The sequence below is a fragment of the Pezoporus occidentalis genome, unplaced genomic scaffold (assembly GCF_034315485.1).
Source record: "Pezoporus occidentalis ecotype Australia unplaced genomic scaffold, CSIRO_AGI_Poc_V1 ctg92, whole genome shotgun sequence".
Classification (NCBI taxonomy): Eukaryota; Metazoa; Chordata; class Aves; order Psittaciformes; family Psittacidae; genus Pezoporus; species Pezoporus occidentalis.
The window spans coordinates 417,851-437,026 of NW_026916284.1; the positions used below are offsets into that span (position 1 = coordinate 417,851).

The 19,176-nt window shown below is 45.1% G+C and overlaps 1 protein-coding gene and 1 long non-coding RNA gene across 20 annotated transcripts; both read left to right on the plus strand.

Annotated features, from left to right (window-relative positions):
* The first annotated feature begins 107 nt into the window (after positions 1-107).
* Positions 108-15,738, plus strand: NFYA (nuclear transcription factor Y subunit alpha). Of its 19 annotated transcripts, none has more exons than XM_062605647.1 (11): positions 108-264; positions 2,891-3,012; positions 4,619-4,705; positions 6,942-7,088; positions 8,364-8,495; positions 9,124-9,229; positions 9,655-9,821; positions 10,633-10,806; positions 11,163-11,264; positions 14,706-14,781; positions 15,603-15,738. In XM_062605647.1, exons 2-11 carry the CDS (start codon positions 2,938-2,940, stop codon positions 15,692-15,694), a joined length of 1,158 nt encoding a protein of 385 aa, XP_062461631.1. In that variant the 5' UTR covers positions 108-264; positions 2,891-2,937; the 3' UTR covers positions 15,695-15,738. The 19 variants fall into 19 exon arrangements, with proteins under 19 accessions (XP_062461631.1, XP_062461637.1, XP_062461634.1 ...); XM_062605653.1 differs by having other exon boundaries at positions 9,673-9,821; XM_062605650.1 differs by having other exon boundaries at positions 109-264; positions 4,619-4,702.
* Positions 15,739-16,734: 996 nt separating this feature from the next.
* On the plus strand, positions 16,735-19,116 carry LOC134157048 (uncharacterized). The gene is made up of 2 exons (XR_009962170.1): positions 16,735-17,368; positions 18,645-19,116. It is a non-coding gene; the product is annotated as an uncharacterized LOC134157048 (long non-coding RNA).
* Positions 19,117-19,176: the final 60 nt, after the last annotated feature.

Consider the following 19,176-nt stretch of genomic DNA (forward strand, 5'->3'; position numbering starts at 1 on the left):
GCGGGGGCTACCCAAGGCAAAGGAAGGGGTGAGGCCGCGCAGGCGCAGAAGCCGTGGGTGGGCAGTGCCCGGCGTCGAAGGAGGGAGGGGCCACCCGCGGCGTGGGCCGTTGTGCGCATGCGCCGCCCGCGCCCGCCCCCGCCCTGGGCTTTGTTCGGGGTTGGACGCCATTTTGCGCGGCGGCTGAGTGAGGCGCTGATTGGGTTTCGGGGGCCCGCGGCGGAGCCAATCAGCGCGGGGCCCGAACCGGGGGAGCGAGGCACGGTGAGCGCGAGCAGCCAATATGGAGCCCCCGAGCGCCGGCCCCAGCGCCGGGATTGGCGGGGCCGAGTGGCCAGTCAGGAGCCCGCGCGCGGGGCCGGGCCCGGCCGGGGCGCTGCGGGGCCGGGGCTCGGCTGCTCCGGGCCTGGGGAGGCGCGGGGGGAGCGCGGAGGGGCGGGGGGGCACCGGGGCCTGGTCCGCTGCGGGGAGTAGCTTGGTGGGCCCGGCTGCCCTCGGCGGGGACAGGCCTGGCCTGTGTGTGCGGGGCCGCTGGGACGGGAGCCGGCAGCGCCCCGCCCTCCACCGGCCGTGTGGGGGGAGCGGAGCGGAGAACGGCCCCGCCGGCTGCGACAGATGGGCCGCGGGCTGCGCCTCCTCCTCCTCCTCCCCTTCCCCGCTGTGCCGGGTGTGAGCCGAGGGCAGGACGCGGCTCCCCCCCCCTCCAACCTCGCCTTCCCGCCCCGCACCTGGCCGCCAAATGTCGCCGGCAGCGCTGCTCTCCGTAGGGAGGATCCGGCTGTGGTGCGGGGTGAGGAGCCCGGGGCCGCCGAGCTGCCGCCTCCGGGAGCGGCAGGCCCCGGGCTGAGGCCGAGCCGCCCTGGGTTGCTCCCGCAGCCGTGTGTCGGGTGAGGAGCTCCGACAAAACCTGGTCCCCCGTGGTTTATTACTGCTGCTCTCAACGTAGCGCAGGTCCTGGCGTGGGTTATCGCGCTGGTTCGATCTTAGTGTGGCTCTGCTGAGGGAGCTGTTAGTGCATGTTCTGTAGCCCCATGGCAGTGTGTGTGTGTGCAGGTATGAAGCATGCTGACGGAACATTAGGCAACTGTCAGGCAGCCCAGGGCCAGGGAGGAGGCAGTGGCTGAGGAGGCAGCTCCAGGAGCAGTGTGTGCCCCTGCAGTGCATCACCTGGTCCTAAAACTGGAGCAGTAACGCTGGTGCTATGGGTTTGAATGAAGGGAATTTGGGCTGGTTCAGCCTGGAGAAGAGAAGGCTCCTGAAGGGGAGACCTTAGAGCAGCTCCAGTGCCTAAAGGGGCTGCAGGAAAGCTGGAGAGGGGCTTGGGACAAGAGCCTGTAGGGACAGGCCAAGGGGAATGGCTTTAACCTGCCAGAGGGGAGACTGAGCTGAGCTCTTTAGGCAGAAGCTCTTCCCTGTGAGGGTGCTGAGGCGCTGGCACAGGGTGCCCAGAGAAGCTGTGGCTGCCCCATCCCTGGCAGTGTTCAAGGCCAGGTTGGACACGGGCTTGGAGCAAGCTGCTCTAGTGGAAGGGGTCCCTGCCTGTGGCAGGGGTTGGAGCTGGAGGAGCTTTAAGCTCCCTTCCAACCCCAACCAGTCTGGGATTCTAAATAATCCCTTGGGAGGACTGTGATCAAATGCCTGTAAAATCTGTTTGTGACTTTGGCTGGTGGCAGGCAGTGCAGAGAGCTGGGATTTCAACCCTTCCAGTATGTGAAGTACACAAGACAGCGACTCAACACAGGGTGTGTGAAGAGCCATCCCCAAGCCCCAGTGGGCATGTGCTCAAGAGCTGGTTGTGGTGTTAAGGAAGCCAGAAAGCTTTTGGCAAACAGCTTTTACTGGGCCTGCTATTGGAATACATCCCTGATGAGTGGAATGTGGGAGCCGTCTCCTGCCAGGCCTGTATTTGGTGTTAATGTGCAAGAAACCAAGAGAATGTAAAATCCTTTTGTTTTCTTAGGCTACTGTGAGGAGTAAGGTGATAGAAAAATGATGCATTCTTAAGACACATACAGGACACTGAAGTACAAAGGATGGTTTAAAGAGCAGGAAGCGTGAGAGGTGGCACTGCAGCAAGTAACCACAGCAACTGTCACAGCTAAAGTTGTGACTGGGTTTTGTGTGCTTCTTTGGGAGCCTGGGGGTTTTGGTGCTTTAGAATTCCAAGATTAAAGTTATAGGCTGCTTTTCACTAATGTAGCAGGTACTTGTACAGTCATAGCATAAATCAAATACCTCATTAAGAGTCAGAGTAAGAATTCTTCCCTTGTGGATCTACTGGGAAGAAACCTGAGGGAGAAGGAGGTAATGGAACTGAGTGTTTTATTTCAACAGCGTGTTCCTCATATGTGCAGGCAAGAGTCCAGGAGCTCGGAGGCAGTAAAAGGCTGGGGGCAGTGAGAAGTCTGCTGGTTATCCTCAAATATAGGAAAGGAGGAAGAGGAGAAGGATGAGGAGGGAGTGCTGTGTAGTTGGGGAAGGAAAGTTCTGCTTTGCTTTGTTGAACTCCTGAAATGCAGCTTGGTTTTACATCTGAACTTTGTGTTTGGTGAGGGGATTTAACCATCACATCCCTCTCCTCCACCAATATGCAGTGCAGGCACCAGTCTACAGCCCAGAATATTCAGACTTGAAGGGTAAAACGGGAAGAGAAAGAGGCTCATAGCTACTATTTCATGCACTGAAGATATTGAGAGCATTGAGATTGTGGTACTTTCTGCTTCGTGGTCAAATGAGCTGCTCTTGAAATGCCAATTGTAGTTGTGTTAGTGGGTGCTTTGAAAGAGGTGGTTCTGACATCAGTGCCAGCAGATGGTTTGCTTTTCAGGCACTGTCAGGTAACAGTAACCTTCGCACAATAATCACAGGCTTTGTTCACTTCTCTTGCCAGATACACAGGCTGAGGTGCGCCTTCCACCGTGCTGGAGCTGACCCGCTATGGAGCAGTACACAGCAAACAGTAACAGCTCCACAGAGCAGATCGTTGTGCAGGCTGGACAGATTCAGCAGCAGGTATGGAGGGTGGAACGGGTGAGCTGGTGTGCTCAGAGCTGTTACACATCATCTTGTGCTCTCAGAGTTTCACAGGACCAGCCTGATGCTTCATGATGCTGTCTGGATATGCGTTTGCCCGGCTTTAGCCACCTAATCTGCGGTCACTGATCTGACTTGAAGTCAGAGTAGATGTAAAAATGACTTACTAATAAAGTTGCAGGTATACAAGCTACCAAATTTCATGTCGATGGGAGTTTGCAAACTGGTGGTGACCTGAGGAAAGTAACAAATCCCCTCTGAAAATGGAAGAAATGCAGTATTAATAGAAACAGTCTGGTGTCCGCAAGGAACAATGTAGTTTCCCCCCACATTTGAAATAGGCTTTGTTGAAGCCCATAGAGGCTTTCTCAAAAGGAGTATTTGAGATCCGTCATTTCAGAACTACAGGTGGATCAGAAAGAACACACAGCACAGGAGTTGCAGCAAGACATGTAGCTTTGGATTAATTCATCCTCCAGAAAGACATTTCTATTCCATGTTCTAATGTGCAGGTGAGAAAGGCCAGGATTTTTTAAGGGCTTATAGATTTTTCCTGTTAAATTTCACCCATTCAGATACAATAACACATTTTCAGGTGAGCTGTGCTGCTACTGCTGGGTTTTGTTGTAGCTTGTGTTTACTGTAGTTCAAGGCAAGGGGAATTTCTTACTTTGTTGTGCAAATGAGTGGGTGATGTTTTCAGTGAGATGGGCTTTTGTCACCAGTCTGTTTGATAGCAGGGACCAGCTTCTCCCATTGCTTTTAATTGACATTTTTAGTCAGAACAAGAACGTACTGGAGATTAAACATAAAGAATTATCAAAAATACCTGCTACAGCAGATACATTTGGTTTTCTTGACACTTTGTAGGTGCCAATGAAGTAAATACATACTGTGGCTTGCTTCACTTTTAGTACATGCTCTTAAAGCCTGGGTTGTGTATGACATGAAATGTTTCTCTAAAATAAAACGTTTAACAGGCCTGTTGTAGTACAGCTTTTAGTAGAGAGATGTCCTTCATCTCCTCAGTGCTAACACAGTTAACACAGATATTTTGGGACTCTTACTAAAGAGGCTAAAGATAGAAAAGGCTTTTAGATTTAACTGCTCTTGCAACCTCTCAAGATTGTCCTTCAAGGTCAGCGTGGGAAGACGTTGATGTGGTCATGACATAGCTGAAGCTATGACTGGAGTCATCTGTGCTGCTGCTCTGTGCAGGAAGGAATTTATGGCCTTTATTGTAACTGACAGTCTGCCAAAAATCTGGAACCCCTCCACAGTAAGGAACATGGGCAGTGAAAGGAAGAGTTAAGCAGAAAGGCAGGAGTCTGAAACACTGAGGCTGAGATGTTAGATTCTGCACAATAATCTCATGTCTTTGGAAGGTATTGCTGTTTGGGATAGCGAAGCTTGTATGCAGTTCTGTTGGTATTCCTTTCTCAGGTTTGTAAACATGTTCACATTCCTTATGTTCCAAGAGCAGTGTGTATGAATTTTCAATTCACCCTCTTCCAGCAAAGTGTCGTTGTCTCTTGTTGGAGCTGTGCGTTTCCATGTTTCAAGCTATTCCTGTTCCTATTCCCAGCAGCAGGGTGGTGTCACTGCTGTCCAGCTGCAGACTGAGGCCCAAGTGGCATCCGCCTCAGGCCAGCAAGTCCAGACCCTCCAGGTAGTGGTGATCTCTCTAATTGTGTTTGTGAGCACTGCATGACTCTCGCCATCACCACATATCTAATGCTGTGTTTTCTCCAGGGTTTGAAAGAGGAACAGGAAAATTTGCTAGCAGTAGTATTTGTGCTTTCTGCAAGGTGTAGGGTTTTCCATGGAGAGCTTTTCCTTGGATCTCAGGTGCATGCCAGAAACCCTCATGCATCTAGGAATTCTGGCTGTATATTCTGAAAGTGAATAGTGGTTGAAATGGGACTTAAAAGACAAAAAAGCCACCAAGATGAGGAAGAACCAATTCAGATACATAACTCAAAAGATTTCCTGTAGTTTCAGGGAGATGGGATTTCTAATACCCACTGTGAGTAGCTGTGTTTTCACTACAGACAGGGAGGTGGTAGAGCTTGGAGAGTGAAACTTTCTTACCTGTGATTAAAAAGGGCACCTGAGGACAGTATTGGCCTCTGTGAGATGGAGACATCTGATTTCTTATTTATGTGTGACCAGCACAGGGAAACCCTGAAGTGTGTATCCTAAACTGGAAAGAACAGTAAGGTCATTTCAAACGCTGGTTTGTTTCAGTGTGGAGTATTTTCTGTCTTGCAAACTCCATTTCATTAGCTCACGTCAGAGGCTTTAAAGGAGCTGAGAAACCCTGCATAGCTGCAGCACTTTAGAAGTGGGGCATTTCTTACTCAGGATTTGGACTCTGTTTGGGTTTGAATTCTTCAGAGGGGAGTTCCAGGAGGCTGGAATGGTCTTGCCAGGTGTAAAGTTGAACACAGCATTTTTTATGTTCAGAGTTCATCTGTAAAGCTGGCTGACATGAATTGCTTGGGTCATTGTGGCCTCCTGGTTGACCTTGTGGGCCCCCCTTTCTTTTTTGTTCTCTTTTCCCCCTGCTTGCTCTAATACATTAACAAGAATCCCGGAATGAATCATTTTTGTTTCTGCTTATTGGATATTGTACCGCTGACTGTGCTTCTCTGGCTGCCATGAGCATGCTTGTCTCCTTCTCTTTATGTTGTGATTCAAAGCAAGCACTGCTGATGTTTGTTAGGGACTTGTATGCCATAGGCTGAGGAACAGAACAGTGGTGCAAGGGTGACTGGAAAGTCACACTATTCTGTGTGGGGTGTTGATCACTGAGGTACAACCGCAGTTGCTGCTGTGGATGTGTTAGTATGCAATTCACTTGGGTGTTTGAACTATGCAAAGTAAAGTGTTTTAGGGGTAGTTCAGTGTGTGCTGGAGCTCTGTGCTGATGTTCAGCCTGGGGTTCTGCAGTGCTGAGTACTGCAGAGGAGTAGCACTCGCTATTGCCTGGTCTTGAAATTTGCAGGTAGAAAACCCAAGAAGTCAGTGAGGTTTAATCAGGTTTTTTAATCATTTCTAAACAACTGAGAGTGTGGCCAAGAGTCATCACCTGGTTCATAAAACTCATTTCACGTTTAAGCCACGGAAGTATGGTATTGGCAAAGATATACTCTGGGGACTTAGCAGGTGAGGGTGTTTAAACAGAGAGGTTTCCTTTGCTTTTCATTGGCCTGTTTCCTAGTGACCAGACACATACCTGATCTCAGTCTCCAGAGACTCTTATGCTGAGTTTACAAATACACTTGTAAGCCTTGTTGGGCCAAGTGGCAGCTGCTCATTGTCTTTCTCTGTTCCTTCCTGAGCTACACTTTGTGTTGTTACATTCATAATTTGACTTAATACCCATGAAAAGGTTCCCTGAGAACATCCCACGCAACATATCAGTTAGGAAATGGAAATGTTGTAAGCATGTAATTGGGGAGAGCTGAAGCTACTTCAGAATCTGTCAGAATGGCTTATTTAGAGCTTTCTCATTAGGAACTCCAATTAAAGATTAGCAAGAGTGATGTGAATAGTGAAGTTTCTTTTATTACACTTTGCTCTTGGGCTGTGCATGAAAGTAGTTATTGTGTCGGGAAAATTTAGCTGTGCTTTTCATGCTTCATTGCAATTAGACTTGGAAGTTTTGGGTAGACTGCAACAGAAAAGGATAATGTACTAAATCCAGTAGCACATCACGGAAAAGAATCTAGAAATTAAAGATACTTGATGGTGATTGTGAACCTGGTTAGTGACTGTTGCACAGTTTCTCTGGTCACTGCATTAAAATAGGTAAGCGTCCAGCCTCCTGTGGGAGCCACCTCAGTTTCTGGCTTCAGGTCACCAGACTTTTCATTGTTGTGTTTGCTTTTTGTCCCTTTTCCCAGGTCCAGGGTCAACCCCTGATGGTACAAGTAAGCGGAGGCCAGCTGATCACATCAACGGGCCAGCCTATCATGGTGCAGGCCGTGCCAGGGGGTCAGGGCCAGACGATCATGCAAGTCCCTGTTTCTGGAACACAGGGGCTGCAGCAGGTGAGATAAGCCTCATTTTATTTGAGATAAACTGCAGAGAATGAACTGGGATGTTCTCACCTCATCAGATATTGTATTTGCCTCTTGAACTAAACTGGGCAAAGCCGGTTGTCCTCCAGCTGTGGATTTGGCAGTGAGCTGCGTGTTAAGAATGCAATGGCAATTCTTTGTGTATTTGATTTTTGTATTTTATGGGATGGTGCAAACCTTTTAAATGAGATCCATTAAAACACAGCTGGAGTTGGTTTGGGGTGTTTGGTTTGGGGCTTGTGTTTGTTCTATTTTAGCTGGCCCTGAACAGCGTAGTTGTGATCTGGTGCCTACTCAGTATATGGCTCAGAAAGATGATTAATTGATTGCTTGAAGAAAGCTTCTTGAAAATAACTCTTGTGCTTGAGTTCATTTAATACGCGATGGCTGAAGGCGAATCAAAACTTTCCTATTGCACAGAAGGTAATCCTGTAGAAGGTACAGAAGATGGATTTTATTAGATTACAAGTATTTGTAATACTTGTCTAAAAGACGGTTTTTGAATTCGAACAGGAGCTCACAGTGTGTTCCTCAGAAGCCAAGGGAAGAGCTGTAACAGTGGCTTAATGAAAGTGTTCTAGTGATTTGAAAATGGGATTTAGGAATCAAGTTGAGCACAGTCCAGGAAGGCATCTGATGTCTCGGTGTTTTGGAAGGTTTATTTAGTGTTTATTTAAAATCCCTTTTGTTGAAAACCAATATATTTTGTGTAAGGTTCTTTACAGTCTGCTTGGTGGAGGAAAATCCGTACCTGAAGCATCAGGTTCAACCCACATTCCAGTTCCTCTTTTTTAAAGTAAGAAATGTTCCACATTGCTGGAAAGACTTCTCTGCAAAGCTGAAGGCAACTTTTATCTATGTCCAGGAGGATTTCTGTATGCTGGATAATTAACACTTTGCAGATTTCTTAAATCTTAGTCCTCTTTCACCTGACTATTATTATTCTGGTTTCATGTAAATAACTTACTTCTTTTGACCGTTTTATTGGGTGAGCAGTGGAGAACTGCTGCGGTATAATGACACCAGCATATTATGTTTCCTCTATTCTGCATGACTGTGACTGCTGTGTCACGGGGAGGAGTAAAGTAAAACTCTTCATTTGAAAATGGAAAAAAGAGAAGAATCAGTGGTTTCATTTTCTTTGCAACAGTAAATCATCCTCAGAGATGATCTGGTAATGCTGAGGCCAAGGAGGGAGAAATAAGAGGCATAGTTAATGTTCCTTTCTGACTCTTTCTTCCACAGATTCAGTTGGTCCAGCCAGGTCAGATTCAGATTCAAGGTGGGCAGGCTGTGCAGGTACAGGGGCAGCAGGGCCAGACCCAGCAGATCATTATACAGCAGCCACAGACTGCAGTTACTGCTGGCCAGACACAGGTAACTGCACCAGCATGAAAGGGTTTTCTTGAGAGGAACAGGAAGAGAAACTTGGCAAATGACTTAAGATGTGGTTAAGAAAAAAGGGGGAAAGGCATTATTAATATTGAGGAGAACTTGAGAATAAATTTCATGTTTTTGTAGTGTTTTCATGCATAACTGGGGCAGAATAAATAGATTGCATGTTTTTATCCATTGTGTTTCTGTACTTTATTGGTTCATGGTCGGTTTTGTCTATTTGTTGCAATTTGAAAACATGAAGTATCACTAATGTCATACTTGCGCCATTTGTGATGTAGTCCAGTCATGCCTGGGGTTTCTGCTGGTTCTTTTGTTTAGGACCGAAATTAATAGTTCTTCTTTTAACATAGTCATAGCAAGACAGGAAACGTAGAACATGTTTCTTTCAATATTAAATATGATACTGTTAGAAAAAGTATGATATATGTGCTTGAGGTGTTTTATCTGCAGTTCAGTGGGTTTGTGCTCCATCCTATTTCTTCGTGCTGGTAATAAAGCAAAAGAAATAGATGCCTGAAACACCTTAAGCACCATGTATTAATTCATGAATTGTAAAAGTTGAAAAGCGAGCAATTTGTAAAGTTATTGTGTTATTTGTTTTGTTTAGACCCAGCAACAAATAGCAGTGCAAGGACAACAGGTAGCACAAGCAGCTGAAGGCCAGACCATAGTCTATCAGCCAGTTAATGCTGATGGAACCATTCTCCAACAAGGTATGAGTTTTGGTGTGAAGAGAGTCAGGACTTCTCAATATCTCTGCCACAGGTGTTCATTGCCTCGTAATCACTGTCAAAGAAAACACTGAGTTGCAGTGCTGGGGTGCTCTGAGTGCAAACAAGCTCTTCGGCAAGGGCTGTTTTCTAACAGAATAGAAAGGTGTTTGCTTTTACACCTTGGAGTACACACATCTTTCACCTGACATTGGGATTACTGAGCAAATACAAACTAGATGATCTCAAGGTCCTTTCCAACCCTAACTATTCTATGATTCTATAATGCTTTTCTGGATCTTTTTGCATGCTGTGGAAGGATGAATGAGTAAAAAGCAGAAGTGGGACTAATGGTGTTCCCTTCTTTTTGTGTGCGTGTTTTTTGGTTTGTTTTGGTTTTGTGTTTTTGTCTTTTCTTTTCTTAAAAGTGACAGTCCCTGTTACAGGCATGATCACCATTCCAGCAGCCAGTTTGGCTGGAGCACAGATTGTCCAAACGGGAGCCAACACCAACACAACCAGTAGTGGACAAGGGACTGTCACAGTAACGCTGCCGGTTGCTGGAAATGTTGTCAATTCAGGTGGAATGGTTATGGTATGTATTGACCTTTCCATTGATATTCTTAAAGGTTTGAAGTTTCAAGTTGCCTGTACACAAACTGTTGTCTGAGATTAACGTCACCTTAATATCGTCAGTCTTCTCAGTAGCATTCATTTAGGATTTAACCAAGGGAAGTTTTGAGCTTCAGTGGCCTGTGTCCTATTGCGACCTGGGTATTCTGTGCTTGCTTTCTCCCACAGCAGATTGAGTTCAGAAATCTAGAAACAGAAATTCAAAATAAGTTGTTAACTGATAAATAAGGCTTAAAAAAACTGAATCAGCTCTTGCTTTTTTTGAGGATTCCTTAGTGTTTGTTTTTCTGATTCCTAAGAGGGCTTTTTCTGCCAGCTCCTTTGTAGTGTGAGGCCTTTTAGCTTGCATTCTGTTCTTCGTCCCCACTAGATGTCAGCAGCTTTATGAGTAATCCTTAAGAAATTACCATATAAATTAAAGAAGTGATAACCGAAGAGAAAGGGAAGCAGTGAGCATGTCCTGTATGCTTAATTGTACAAGAAACAGTAGCACGGTCATAAATTGTACATGGTATTGAAATTTCACCATTATTAAAAGAAAATAAAATCCCCGAGCATGACTTATGAATAATTGTTTTCTTTAAATTTGCTCTTGTTTGTTCTACAGTTTAAGAACAACTTTTATTACTCCTTTTAATTCAAGTAGGTGCATTATCTAAACCAAACCCAAACGCTTTCCATTTTCACGTTCATGGGTTTTCTTTTTTAGTTACTTTTTTTGCATTCACTTTATGTTCTCAGCTACATGCACTAAACCCACATTCTCTGTACAGATGGTACCTGGAGCTGGCTCAGTACCAGCTATCCAGAGAATACCTTTGCCTGGGGCAGAAATGCTGGAAGAAGAGCCCCTCTATGTAAATGCCAAGCAGTATCACCGGATCCTGAAGAGGAGGCAGGCACGTGCTAAGCTTGAAGCAGAGGGAAAAATTCCCAAAGAAAGAAGGGTGAGAATATAATTCCCATCTAATCCAGGGTTGCTCAATGGGAAAGGCATAGAAAACCATTTGTGCTGGAAAATGAGGACTAGAATCTTAGTGATCTTCAGTTACTACTTTTGTGTCTTCATTAGCTACATCAGAGTAATTTTAAGTCACTTGGTGGCAGTAGTGCTTCCTGTGCCTGCTTCTGATTGCTGAATGTGACCGTAGCTGCATTGCAAATGGGCATTTACTGTTAACACTTCATCTTTGGGAAGGATGGGGACTGGGTAGGCTTTTCTAGCAGTCAGGAATTTCCCCTACTCTGAGTGCTGAAGTAGAGATGGTGGGCTGGTCTCATTGCCTGCTTCATCCTGTCACAGAAATACTTGCACGAATCTCGGCATCGTCATGCCATGGCCAGGAAGCGGGGAGAAGGTGGACGTTTCTTCTCACCAAAGGAAAAAGACAGCCCTCATATGCAGGTTGGTGGTGTTTTGTCTGCTCTTTGGACAAGTGCCACTTTCGCTTCTTTACTATACGCTTTGGAAGTGTCTTTGTACTGTTCTGTTTGTTCTTTTTTGGGCTAGGCTGCTGACCTTATTCCCTTTCAGGCAGTGTAAAGAAATAACTGTCTCTGGTAGAGAGCAGGTGTCTGTTTGCCTCGAGTAATTAACTTAACAGTAATACTGATAGAAATGTATTCACTGTGTTGTGCAATCAGAGAAGGCTGTATTTGTCCTAACAAATACAGTCTTTGCAGTCTGGTTGCATACCAGAAGTATGTTTTTAGGACATGAATTAAAAGTAGAGACACCTTATCTGCATCTGCTGGAAAATTAGAAGAGGTGAATATCTGATTCCTAGCTGCATGGTGATTGGCATAAAAAGTGCATGACAGGTTTTCAAAGGAAGGGACACATTAGAGTAGAATTAGCCAATTCTGTTGTTGATTAGTGCTTCAAAGCAGTGCTGTGGCTTCAGCAGCAGATTTCTTTTTCTGAAGTAGAATCCTTCCCAGGTACTCAACCAGTAATAGGTCTTCTCTATCACGAGAAACAAAACATTAGCAGGAACTACTGAGATTTATATATCCCGTTCTCATACACTGGCCTGTAAACACCAGGAAAAATATGACATGTTCAGAGATCAAGGAGCGTCAGGAGTATCTCCTCTTGATAGTTGTGCATGCTTCTCTCTGCTGTTACAGGAAAATATTGATGTTACAACCTGGTATGTATTTTGTATCTGTAGGATCCAACTCAGACCAATGAAGAAGCAATGACACAGATGATCAGAGTGTCCTAACTGCTGCTTAAAGAAAAAATATAACTGAGTAGGATTCCTGTCCCCTCTGCAAGTCTCTCCTCTCTTTCCAGTGTATCAAGCAAGTCTTTCAATGGGACGTTCACCATATCACAGCCCATCGTTTTCTACAGAACAAGCACCACGTTGTCAGTATGTGGGTTGGGATTTTAACTGCAGTTCACTCAACAGAAAAAAAACACTCAAACTTACTGACTTTCTTGGTATACTCTTCTGATCCAGCACAGGGATTTCAGAGGCTGAGCAGTGCTCATGCCTTTGTTTCCTTCTTTTAAACATCTCTTGCATTAAGATTGGCCATAGGTGAGAGTGTGCTGCTGACTCGGTGATCAGCAATAACTCTGGCATGCTGAAGCAGGGGCAACAAAGACTTCTTGGAGTTATGGCCCTTCTGTACAGAGACTTCATCCAGCTTCTAGCAACCAGCACCAATGTGGCTACACCACACAAAACTACTTTGTTTTCCTGCAGAAACTTGTTATTTACATCCACTCCTTACACCTTTGGACTTCACTGTCAACTGGACTGTTCCCTGTTGTTGCATCTGCACTTCTGAACTGGCAGAAACTGAAGGGGGATTCTTTTAAGTTCACCTTGTAAAATATGTAAAAAGCAAACTCTTCTCTGGGAAGAGTTCAGCAATCTAATCACCATGATAGAAATATTTCATGATCCCTGCAGGAGTTGATATATTGTGTATCTGTTCCAAGAAGTAAGATGGGAGAGGGTGATGCGGGGATAAGGATTTAATTGTTAACAGCAGTCTCTGGGTGGTTTTTGGTATGTTTATTGCCAGTAGTTGTTGCTTGGAAGAGAAGTGGGTGCTAGTATAGAAAGGTTTAAAACTTTTAAGTGAGTCTCTTCCAAAGGATTCCTTCTAACCTGCCCATCCAGTGCGTGGTTCCTCCAAAAGACATAAAATCTGCATAAAATGTGAGTGATAGCACTTGACCATCTTTGTGATGGTGTTTCTTGATGTCTGTTCTAAATCAGTTCTACAGTTCTCTCGTTCTACAAGGAGTGAGGGATTTTATGGCAGCAGAAGCGTCGGGAGACCTAACTCAGCTCATCCTGGTGTAACTGAGGAGCTGTTAAACACAGGAAGGCAGATATTGATGAACCTTTCAGGCTTTTGATAGACTGCCCTCTTTAAATAAAAAACAAAGTGGCACTTAATCCATTTTTTTAAATGTAAGTACTCCTCTTTATTTTTCATGACCAGTCGCTGGCTTCTGCCTGTGTGTCCTGACAAAACATATCTTGAATTCCACAGCTCATTCTGGATTTTAAGCTTGCTCCATTCTTACTGATTTGAAATTTGGCGATGGAAGCTGTGGTTCATAAGCATTTTAACAGGTGATACTTGCATCTTTCTTTCTCCTCCCATCATGTGTGAGTTCTAAGATGCCCTGTGTATCACCTGCATTCTGCCGTCCCATCTCTTCCGGTTCTTGTGGTCTGTAGTTCAAACACAAAACTGCCAGGAGTTGAGCATGGGATTGGCAGTATTGCCAGGCGTTGTCACTGAGGAGGTAGTGATGAACCCAATAGGTAAAGCTGCAGCGGCCAGTATGGGTTCGAGGAAGGCAGCCAAGGATGGGTGAGACTGGTTTAAATTCAGTGAACTCTGTTTTCAAGTAAATGCAGCTTGAAAAAAAACAAGCCCATATTATTTCTTGTCCCCTCTGCTTTTCACATTCACTTAAAGCTTATGACTAGGTACAAAATGGAGGACAAATCAGCAAACTGTAGAAGACTGAGAGGATACAGAAGGACAGAGCCTTGGAAATTCTATTTACTTTAGATAAGAAAGAGAAATTCTGGACCTAAGAGTGTGAGAAGGTGGGAAGGAATGCAAGAAGAGGGAGCAGAAATGTGGAGAAATGCTACATTCTACATTGCCAACAGGCAATCTTGGAGGAAGAGCATGTCAAGATACTAAGGATGACAGCATTTAGGTCAGCCACCCATGGAGGTACATAGCCAGTGAAAGAACACAGCAATGCAGATCTGGCATTTGTAGCAGGCAGCTGGATTTTCTAAGTGGAGTTCAGTTCATTTTCCTGAAGCTTTAGTGCCATGTTCCTGCCCTTACCACTGCTGACGTGGTGAACTGAGGCTGAGGAGGAAGCTTGGGCACACGGTTGACACCTGCAGCTATGGGAGGTGGTGGCCAGTTCTTGACATGCAAATAAATCTGTTAATTTTGTCTTAAATGCTATGAGTTACCTAAGGCTCTGCTCACAAATCTTAACGTTAGGGGTTTTCCCTAGTGGTTGAAAAGGCATTTGTTTACCTCCATTGCATTAATGGCATCTTTGGTGCTCTTGGTTGCTTCTGCCTTAAAATACTTGCCCAGTTTGAGCACGGTGCTTCTGTTCTTCAGTTGGCGACTATGAAATGCTCACCCATTTCAGGAAATACGTAGCTCTCTTAGTGAAGGACTAACAAAGAAAAAATCTGCTTTATTTGAATTTGCAGCATTATTGTAAATATTTTTTAAGCGCATCTGTACAGTTGGTCAGTGAAATATTCATGTGCTGGAGGCTTATTTCTGTGCTGGAGTAAGACAGCCTCTCCATAACGTTTCTGCTCTTCAGGTCACAGCTGATCTCTGTCCTGGAGAGCTCCTTCTGAAAATTGGAAGTCAGGAAAGCAAGATTATTGCTCTGACAGGTATTTTTTTTAATGAATAATTTCTTCTTTTCTTAAAGAACTTGTAAACTTCAAAGCAGCTAGGATGTTTTTCCCACTAAGCTCTTCTAGATAGGTTTTCTGACCCGTTGTTGTAGAATGTGTGTTAAGACCTCTGGATTTGTGTTACATAGGAAGTCTTATTGTTAATACTTTCAATAGTGATGTGAAAGCCTGAGTGCTACTGTCCTGTTTTTCCTTTGCTTTGGGTTATATGTATCACTTCTAAAAGTAGTGTTTGCTTGGCGAGACTGGAGTTATCGGTCAACACCATGTTTACCAAAACTGCTTTCTTTTCCTGGATAAATGGGTTAAATTGGAGACGTCATCAAGTTCAAACCTCTAGTAATTAAACGGGAATTCTTTGTAGATTTGCTACACTTGATCAGATCCTCCCATTTTGGAGAGCATAAAAGAGAGGATAAAGGAAGAGGCTCGGGAATAATTGTGGTCGATTGACCCAGAGAGCACTGGAGTGGCGAACCGATCAAAAACCAGTTTAATGGGAGTGTGAAGAACGGGGTTTGGAAAGCGGTCCCCAGGCGATGCCATGCGGCTGTAAGGCCCTGCATGTTAAAAGGGGGCGAGAGGAGTCTTCTCTTTGTGAATGGGTGTGGGGAGGGTACCGAAAGGAATGAAACGTGAGGCAAAGTTTGTATATAGTTAAAAGTTTATAATTTTTTTTATATAATGCATTTTTTCAGGTGTATTTCGGTCTTTAATAGATGCAATTGTAAGTACTGTGTACACTCTGCAGCTAATAAAAGTTTATAAACCAAGAACAAGCTTTGCTGCTTTTTCAGACCTCTTGAGCCAAGCGGCAGCAGTGACACGGGGCAAGGCAGGCAGTGCTGAGGAGCAGCCAGCAGCCGCTGAGCTCTCTCGCCCTCCATGAGGGAAGGCTGTGGGCAGCGGACATCTTGGTGTTCCTCTGCTCCATGCCCATCCGCCATCTTGCTGCCTGAGGCACCGCTGTGCCCGCCCTTGGGGCCAGGCTGAGGGTGCTTATTGGCTGGGGGTTGCTCTGGGACACCTCTGATTGGCTGGTGAAGAGCACTCTTCCTCACAGCCTGAGGAGAGCAGTGTCTCAAGATGGCGGCTGTGGGGTGGGTTGTGTCTGAGGAGGGGCTGCCAAGGGGCTTTGCCTCCCCACTCAGAGCCCAGGGAGTACGATTTATTATACGATTGTTAGGTTCTTACAGTGCACTTAGGGCAGTGCTCTTAGCAGTTAACAGCAGGTACCAGAGGAAGGTGCCCAACCATCAGTTCTGTATTTGTGTACTCCCTATCGGAGATTAAAACAGTCCTCTCAGCGTTTACTGCTTTTGAAGTGAGACAAGAAACAACTGTTTCAGCAGCTATCTTACATTTGGTGTGAGTTTTAACTAGAAGGACAGAAGAGACCTTTTGAGGCACCAAATGGAAGGTATTGATTAATAGAATCATAGAATAGTTCGGGTTGGAAAGGACCTTAAGATTATCCAGTTCCAACCCCCCTGCCATGGGCAGGGACACCTCACACTAAACTGTATCACCCAAGGCCTCGTCCAGCCTGGCCTTGAACACTGCCAGGGATGGAGCATTCACAACCTCCCTGGGCAACCCATTCCAGTGCCTCACCACCCTCACAGGAAAGAATTCCCTCCTTATATCCAATCTAAACTTCCCCTGTTTAAGTTTTAACCCGTTACCCCTTGTCCTGTCACTACAGTCCCTAATGAAGAGTCCCTCCCCAGCATCCCTATAGCCTCCCTTTAGATACTGGAAGGCTGCTATGAGGCCTTAGTCCTAGAAGAAACTCCTGTCCTCTTAACATCCTGTGCTCTGTCCATCTGATACAGCCAGTTCCTTGGGCGCTGCAACTTGTCTTCCTGTTGCCATCAAAGGAGGGAGAAGGCGGGAGGACGTGTGAGACATTAGCCAGGTACGTGTTTATACCATTATTCAACAGCCAAACCAGAACTAGGTCTCTAACCAGCTGTCTCTGACAGGCTTATCTGAAGACACAGCCAGGTTTGTCATGTCTCAAATGGCCAGAGGCTGCTCGTACCCATTAAACCATTCCTGAATGTGGTTCCACAGCTCAACAGAAGTGGATTGGGTGGGCTGCTGGTGCTTTCCAAACTTAGCTACCAAAGATGCCCATTTAAATTGGGTCTGAAGATAATTCTTCCTTCATTATAGGCAGTTCAGGTTACGAGCAAGTCTCCATCATTTGCACAGAAGGAAAATACCTGTAAGATGTTACAGATTTAGGAAGATTTGACAATGTTTCTTGTGTCTTTATTTTAAATCAGGCAGTTACATTTTGATAGTTTGTGACAGGGGACTGACAACATCTATAGAGATAAACTGCCCCTAGAAACACCCTCGAATTTCTCATATGATAGCAGATCATCTTCAGCTTTTTAGGCAGAAAGACATGTGCACCAGTGAGCTTCTCTATTAAGTTGGTTATTCATCTTCTATTATTTTAGGATCGAAGGCCCCCAGCCTTGTCACTGTGTATGCCATTGCATCCTGATGAGGGTCTATGCAGGCAAAGGTTCAGGTGCTTTCAAACAGACAAGTAGGATAAATAAGGAGTCAGATTTGTGTGCTGCAGCCTCTTACATTAACTGTTGGTCGCTGCTGTTGTGCATCATGTCAGACCTTAATGGTATGGTCCCTACACCAACACTTCAGACAGCTCAAAAGTGACCCAAAGCACAAGGGTGTCAGCCATTCATTTTAACAGAGCTGGTTAATGCAGCTGGTGTGGGTTAAGCTCGGAAAAATTAAAAATAGCAGCATGCAAGAACAGAAAATGGGAAGCTGGCACAGGAAGGGAGGGATGCACTTGTGCAAGCCTGTTTAGGAAGCCAGAAATACGTTTCTTTAGCTATTATTAATGGCAAAAAGCTTCCTGTCATGTAGCCACACCAGACCAGTCAACACAATTTCCTTCTTCCCTACCCCTCTTCCCCCTTCAGAATTGTACAAGCACTCGCAGGCAGAGTGGAGTTTCTGTGCTTCATGGATGTGTTCTCTGCCTTTTCACATTCCTTTTCCTCCCATGCCACCCAGTACCGAGGTTGGAGTCTTCTTGGGATCTTAATACCAAAACATGAAACCTATTTTTGTACCATATTTGGCACCCTCGGGCTCCAGCTCATAGAATGCAGATGAAAATCTCAGTCAGATGGCTTTTGGGATTTATCCATAATCCCTAATGAACGTTTGCAGATAGCGTCATGATAACAGGATTGAGGAGGTCAATCAGTGTGTGTGTAATTTATTACGGGTTTATATTGCAGCATGGGTGTGGTATGATTAACAAGCACCAAAGGCAAGGAAATACGGAGTTATTTCTTTGTCAAAATAACTAATTTGGGGTGTAAATTCTACACCCATGTGTTCAAACTGAAGGCAGTTTATACTATAAAGTAGACAAATGTTTTTCCACAGGACCCTTGTTTAGTAAAACACGTCAAGTGCATTACTTGTGTGTTTCAAGCCCTCCAGTGACTGGCACTGTATCAGTTGCTACCAGAGAGAAGTAGTTTCCTGTATTTGGGTTTATAGTTGCCTATTGTTTAAAAATAGAGTGATTTGGAAAAAGAAATACACCCCAGCCTCCCACTAGATTTGCTTACCAAAACTGGGATGCTGGACTATTAGAAAGTGCAGGTATTTTTGTCAGGGAAAGTTTGTGGATCCATGTGCCTCAGCATTTCAGCTGTGTTGTGCCTCACACCCCAGACACATGTGGCCTCAGCAGCTGGTTACAAATTGGTAAGTTCAGCAAAATTCTGTGACTAAGCCCAAGGCTTTGGGCTGCTTTGCTGAGGTGGACCTGTTTCCAGTTCCAGAATGGGGAGCTGTATCCCCATGGTGTGTCCATCTCATGCAATGAAGGAGCAGAGCTAACACCAGCACAAAGAGAACTCGCAGAGGACAAGGAAATAAGCATCCCCAGGATGATGATCACTGGAGATGAAGTTGGGGTGGCAAATGGGAAATCTGGATCCCTGCTGCCCTTTGTGGGCAGGGGCTGTCAGGCTCCAGGGCTGCTCTCAGGTTCCCTGGGACCCCTCAGCTGATTTCTTATGCCTTATACAGGTCTTCTACATGAGTTATCAAAGCTTTTCTGTGTGAAAGGTTTCTGTGACTGGAAAACACTTTTAACTGAATGGAAACATTTGTGCAAAAGCTGTTTTTTAGTTCTCATCGACTTGAAAAATTGCTGTCCCAAACCCATTTGGTTTTGATTAATACAATCCTACAAAATGGTATTCAGTGGTTTTGATGGGAATCCATAAAATATTATTTTCTTTTTATTTCCTTTGAGACTTTTTTATTTCATATGGCAAAAAATAATTTCCTGGCCACTTCTGC

Bases quoted from the DNA above. Each gene is read 5' to 3' on its own strand.
- NFYA (XM_062605647.1), top strand. From the start codon at position 2,938: ATGGAGCAGTACACAGCAAACAGTAACAGCTCCACAGAGCAGATCGTT. The intron at 8,496-9,123 runs GTAACTGCACCA...TGTTTTGTTTAG, and splicing joins TTACTGCTGGCCAGACACAG to ACCCAGCAACAAATAGCAGT. The intron at 11,265-14,705 runs GTTGGTGGTGTT...TCTGCTCTTCAG, and splicing joins AAGACAGCCCTCATATGCAG to GTCACAGCTGATCTCTGTCC.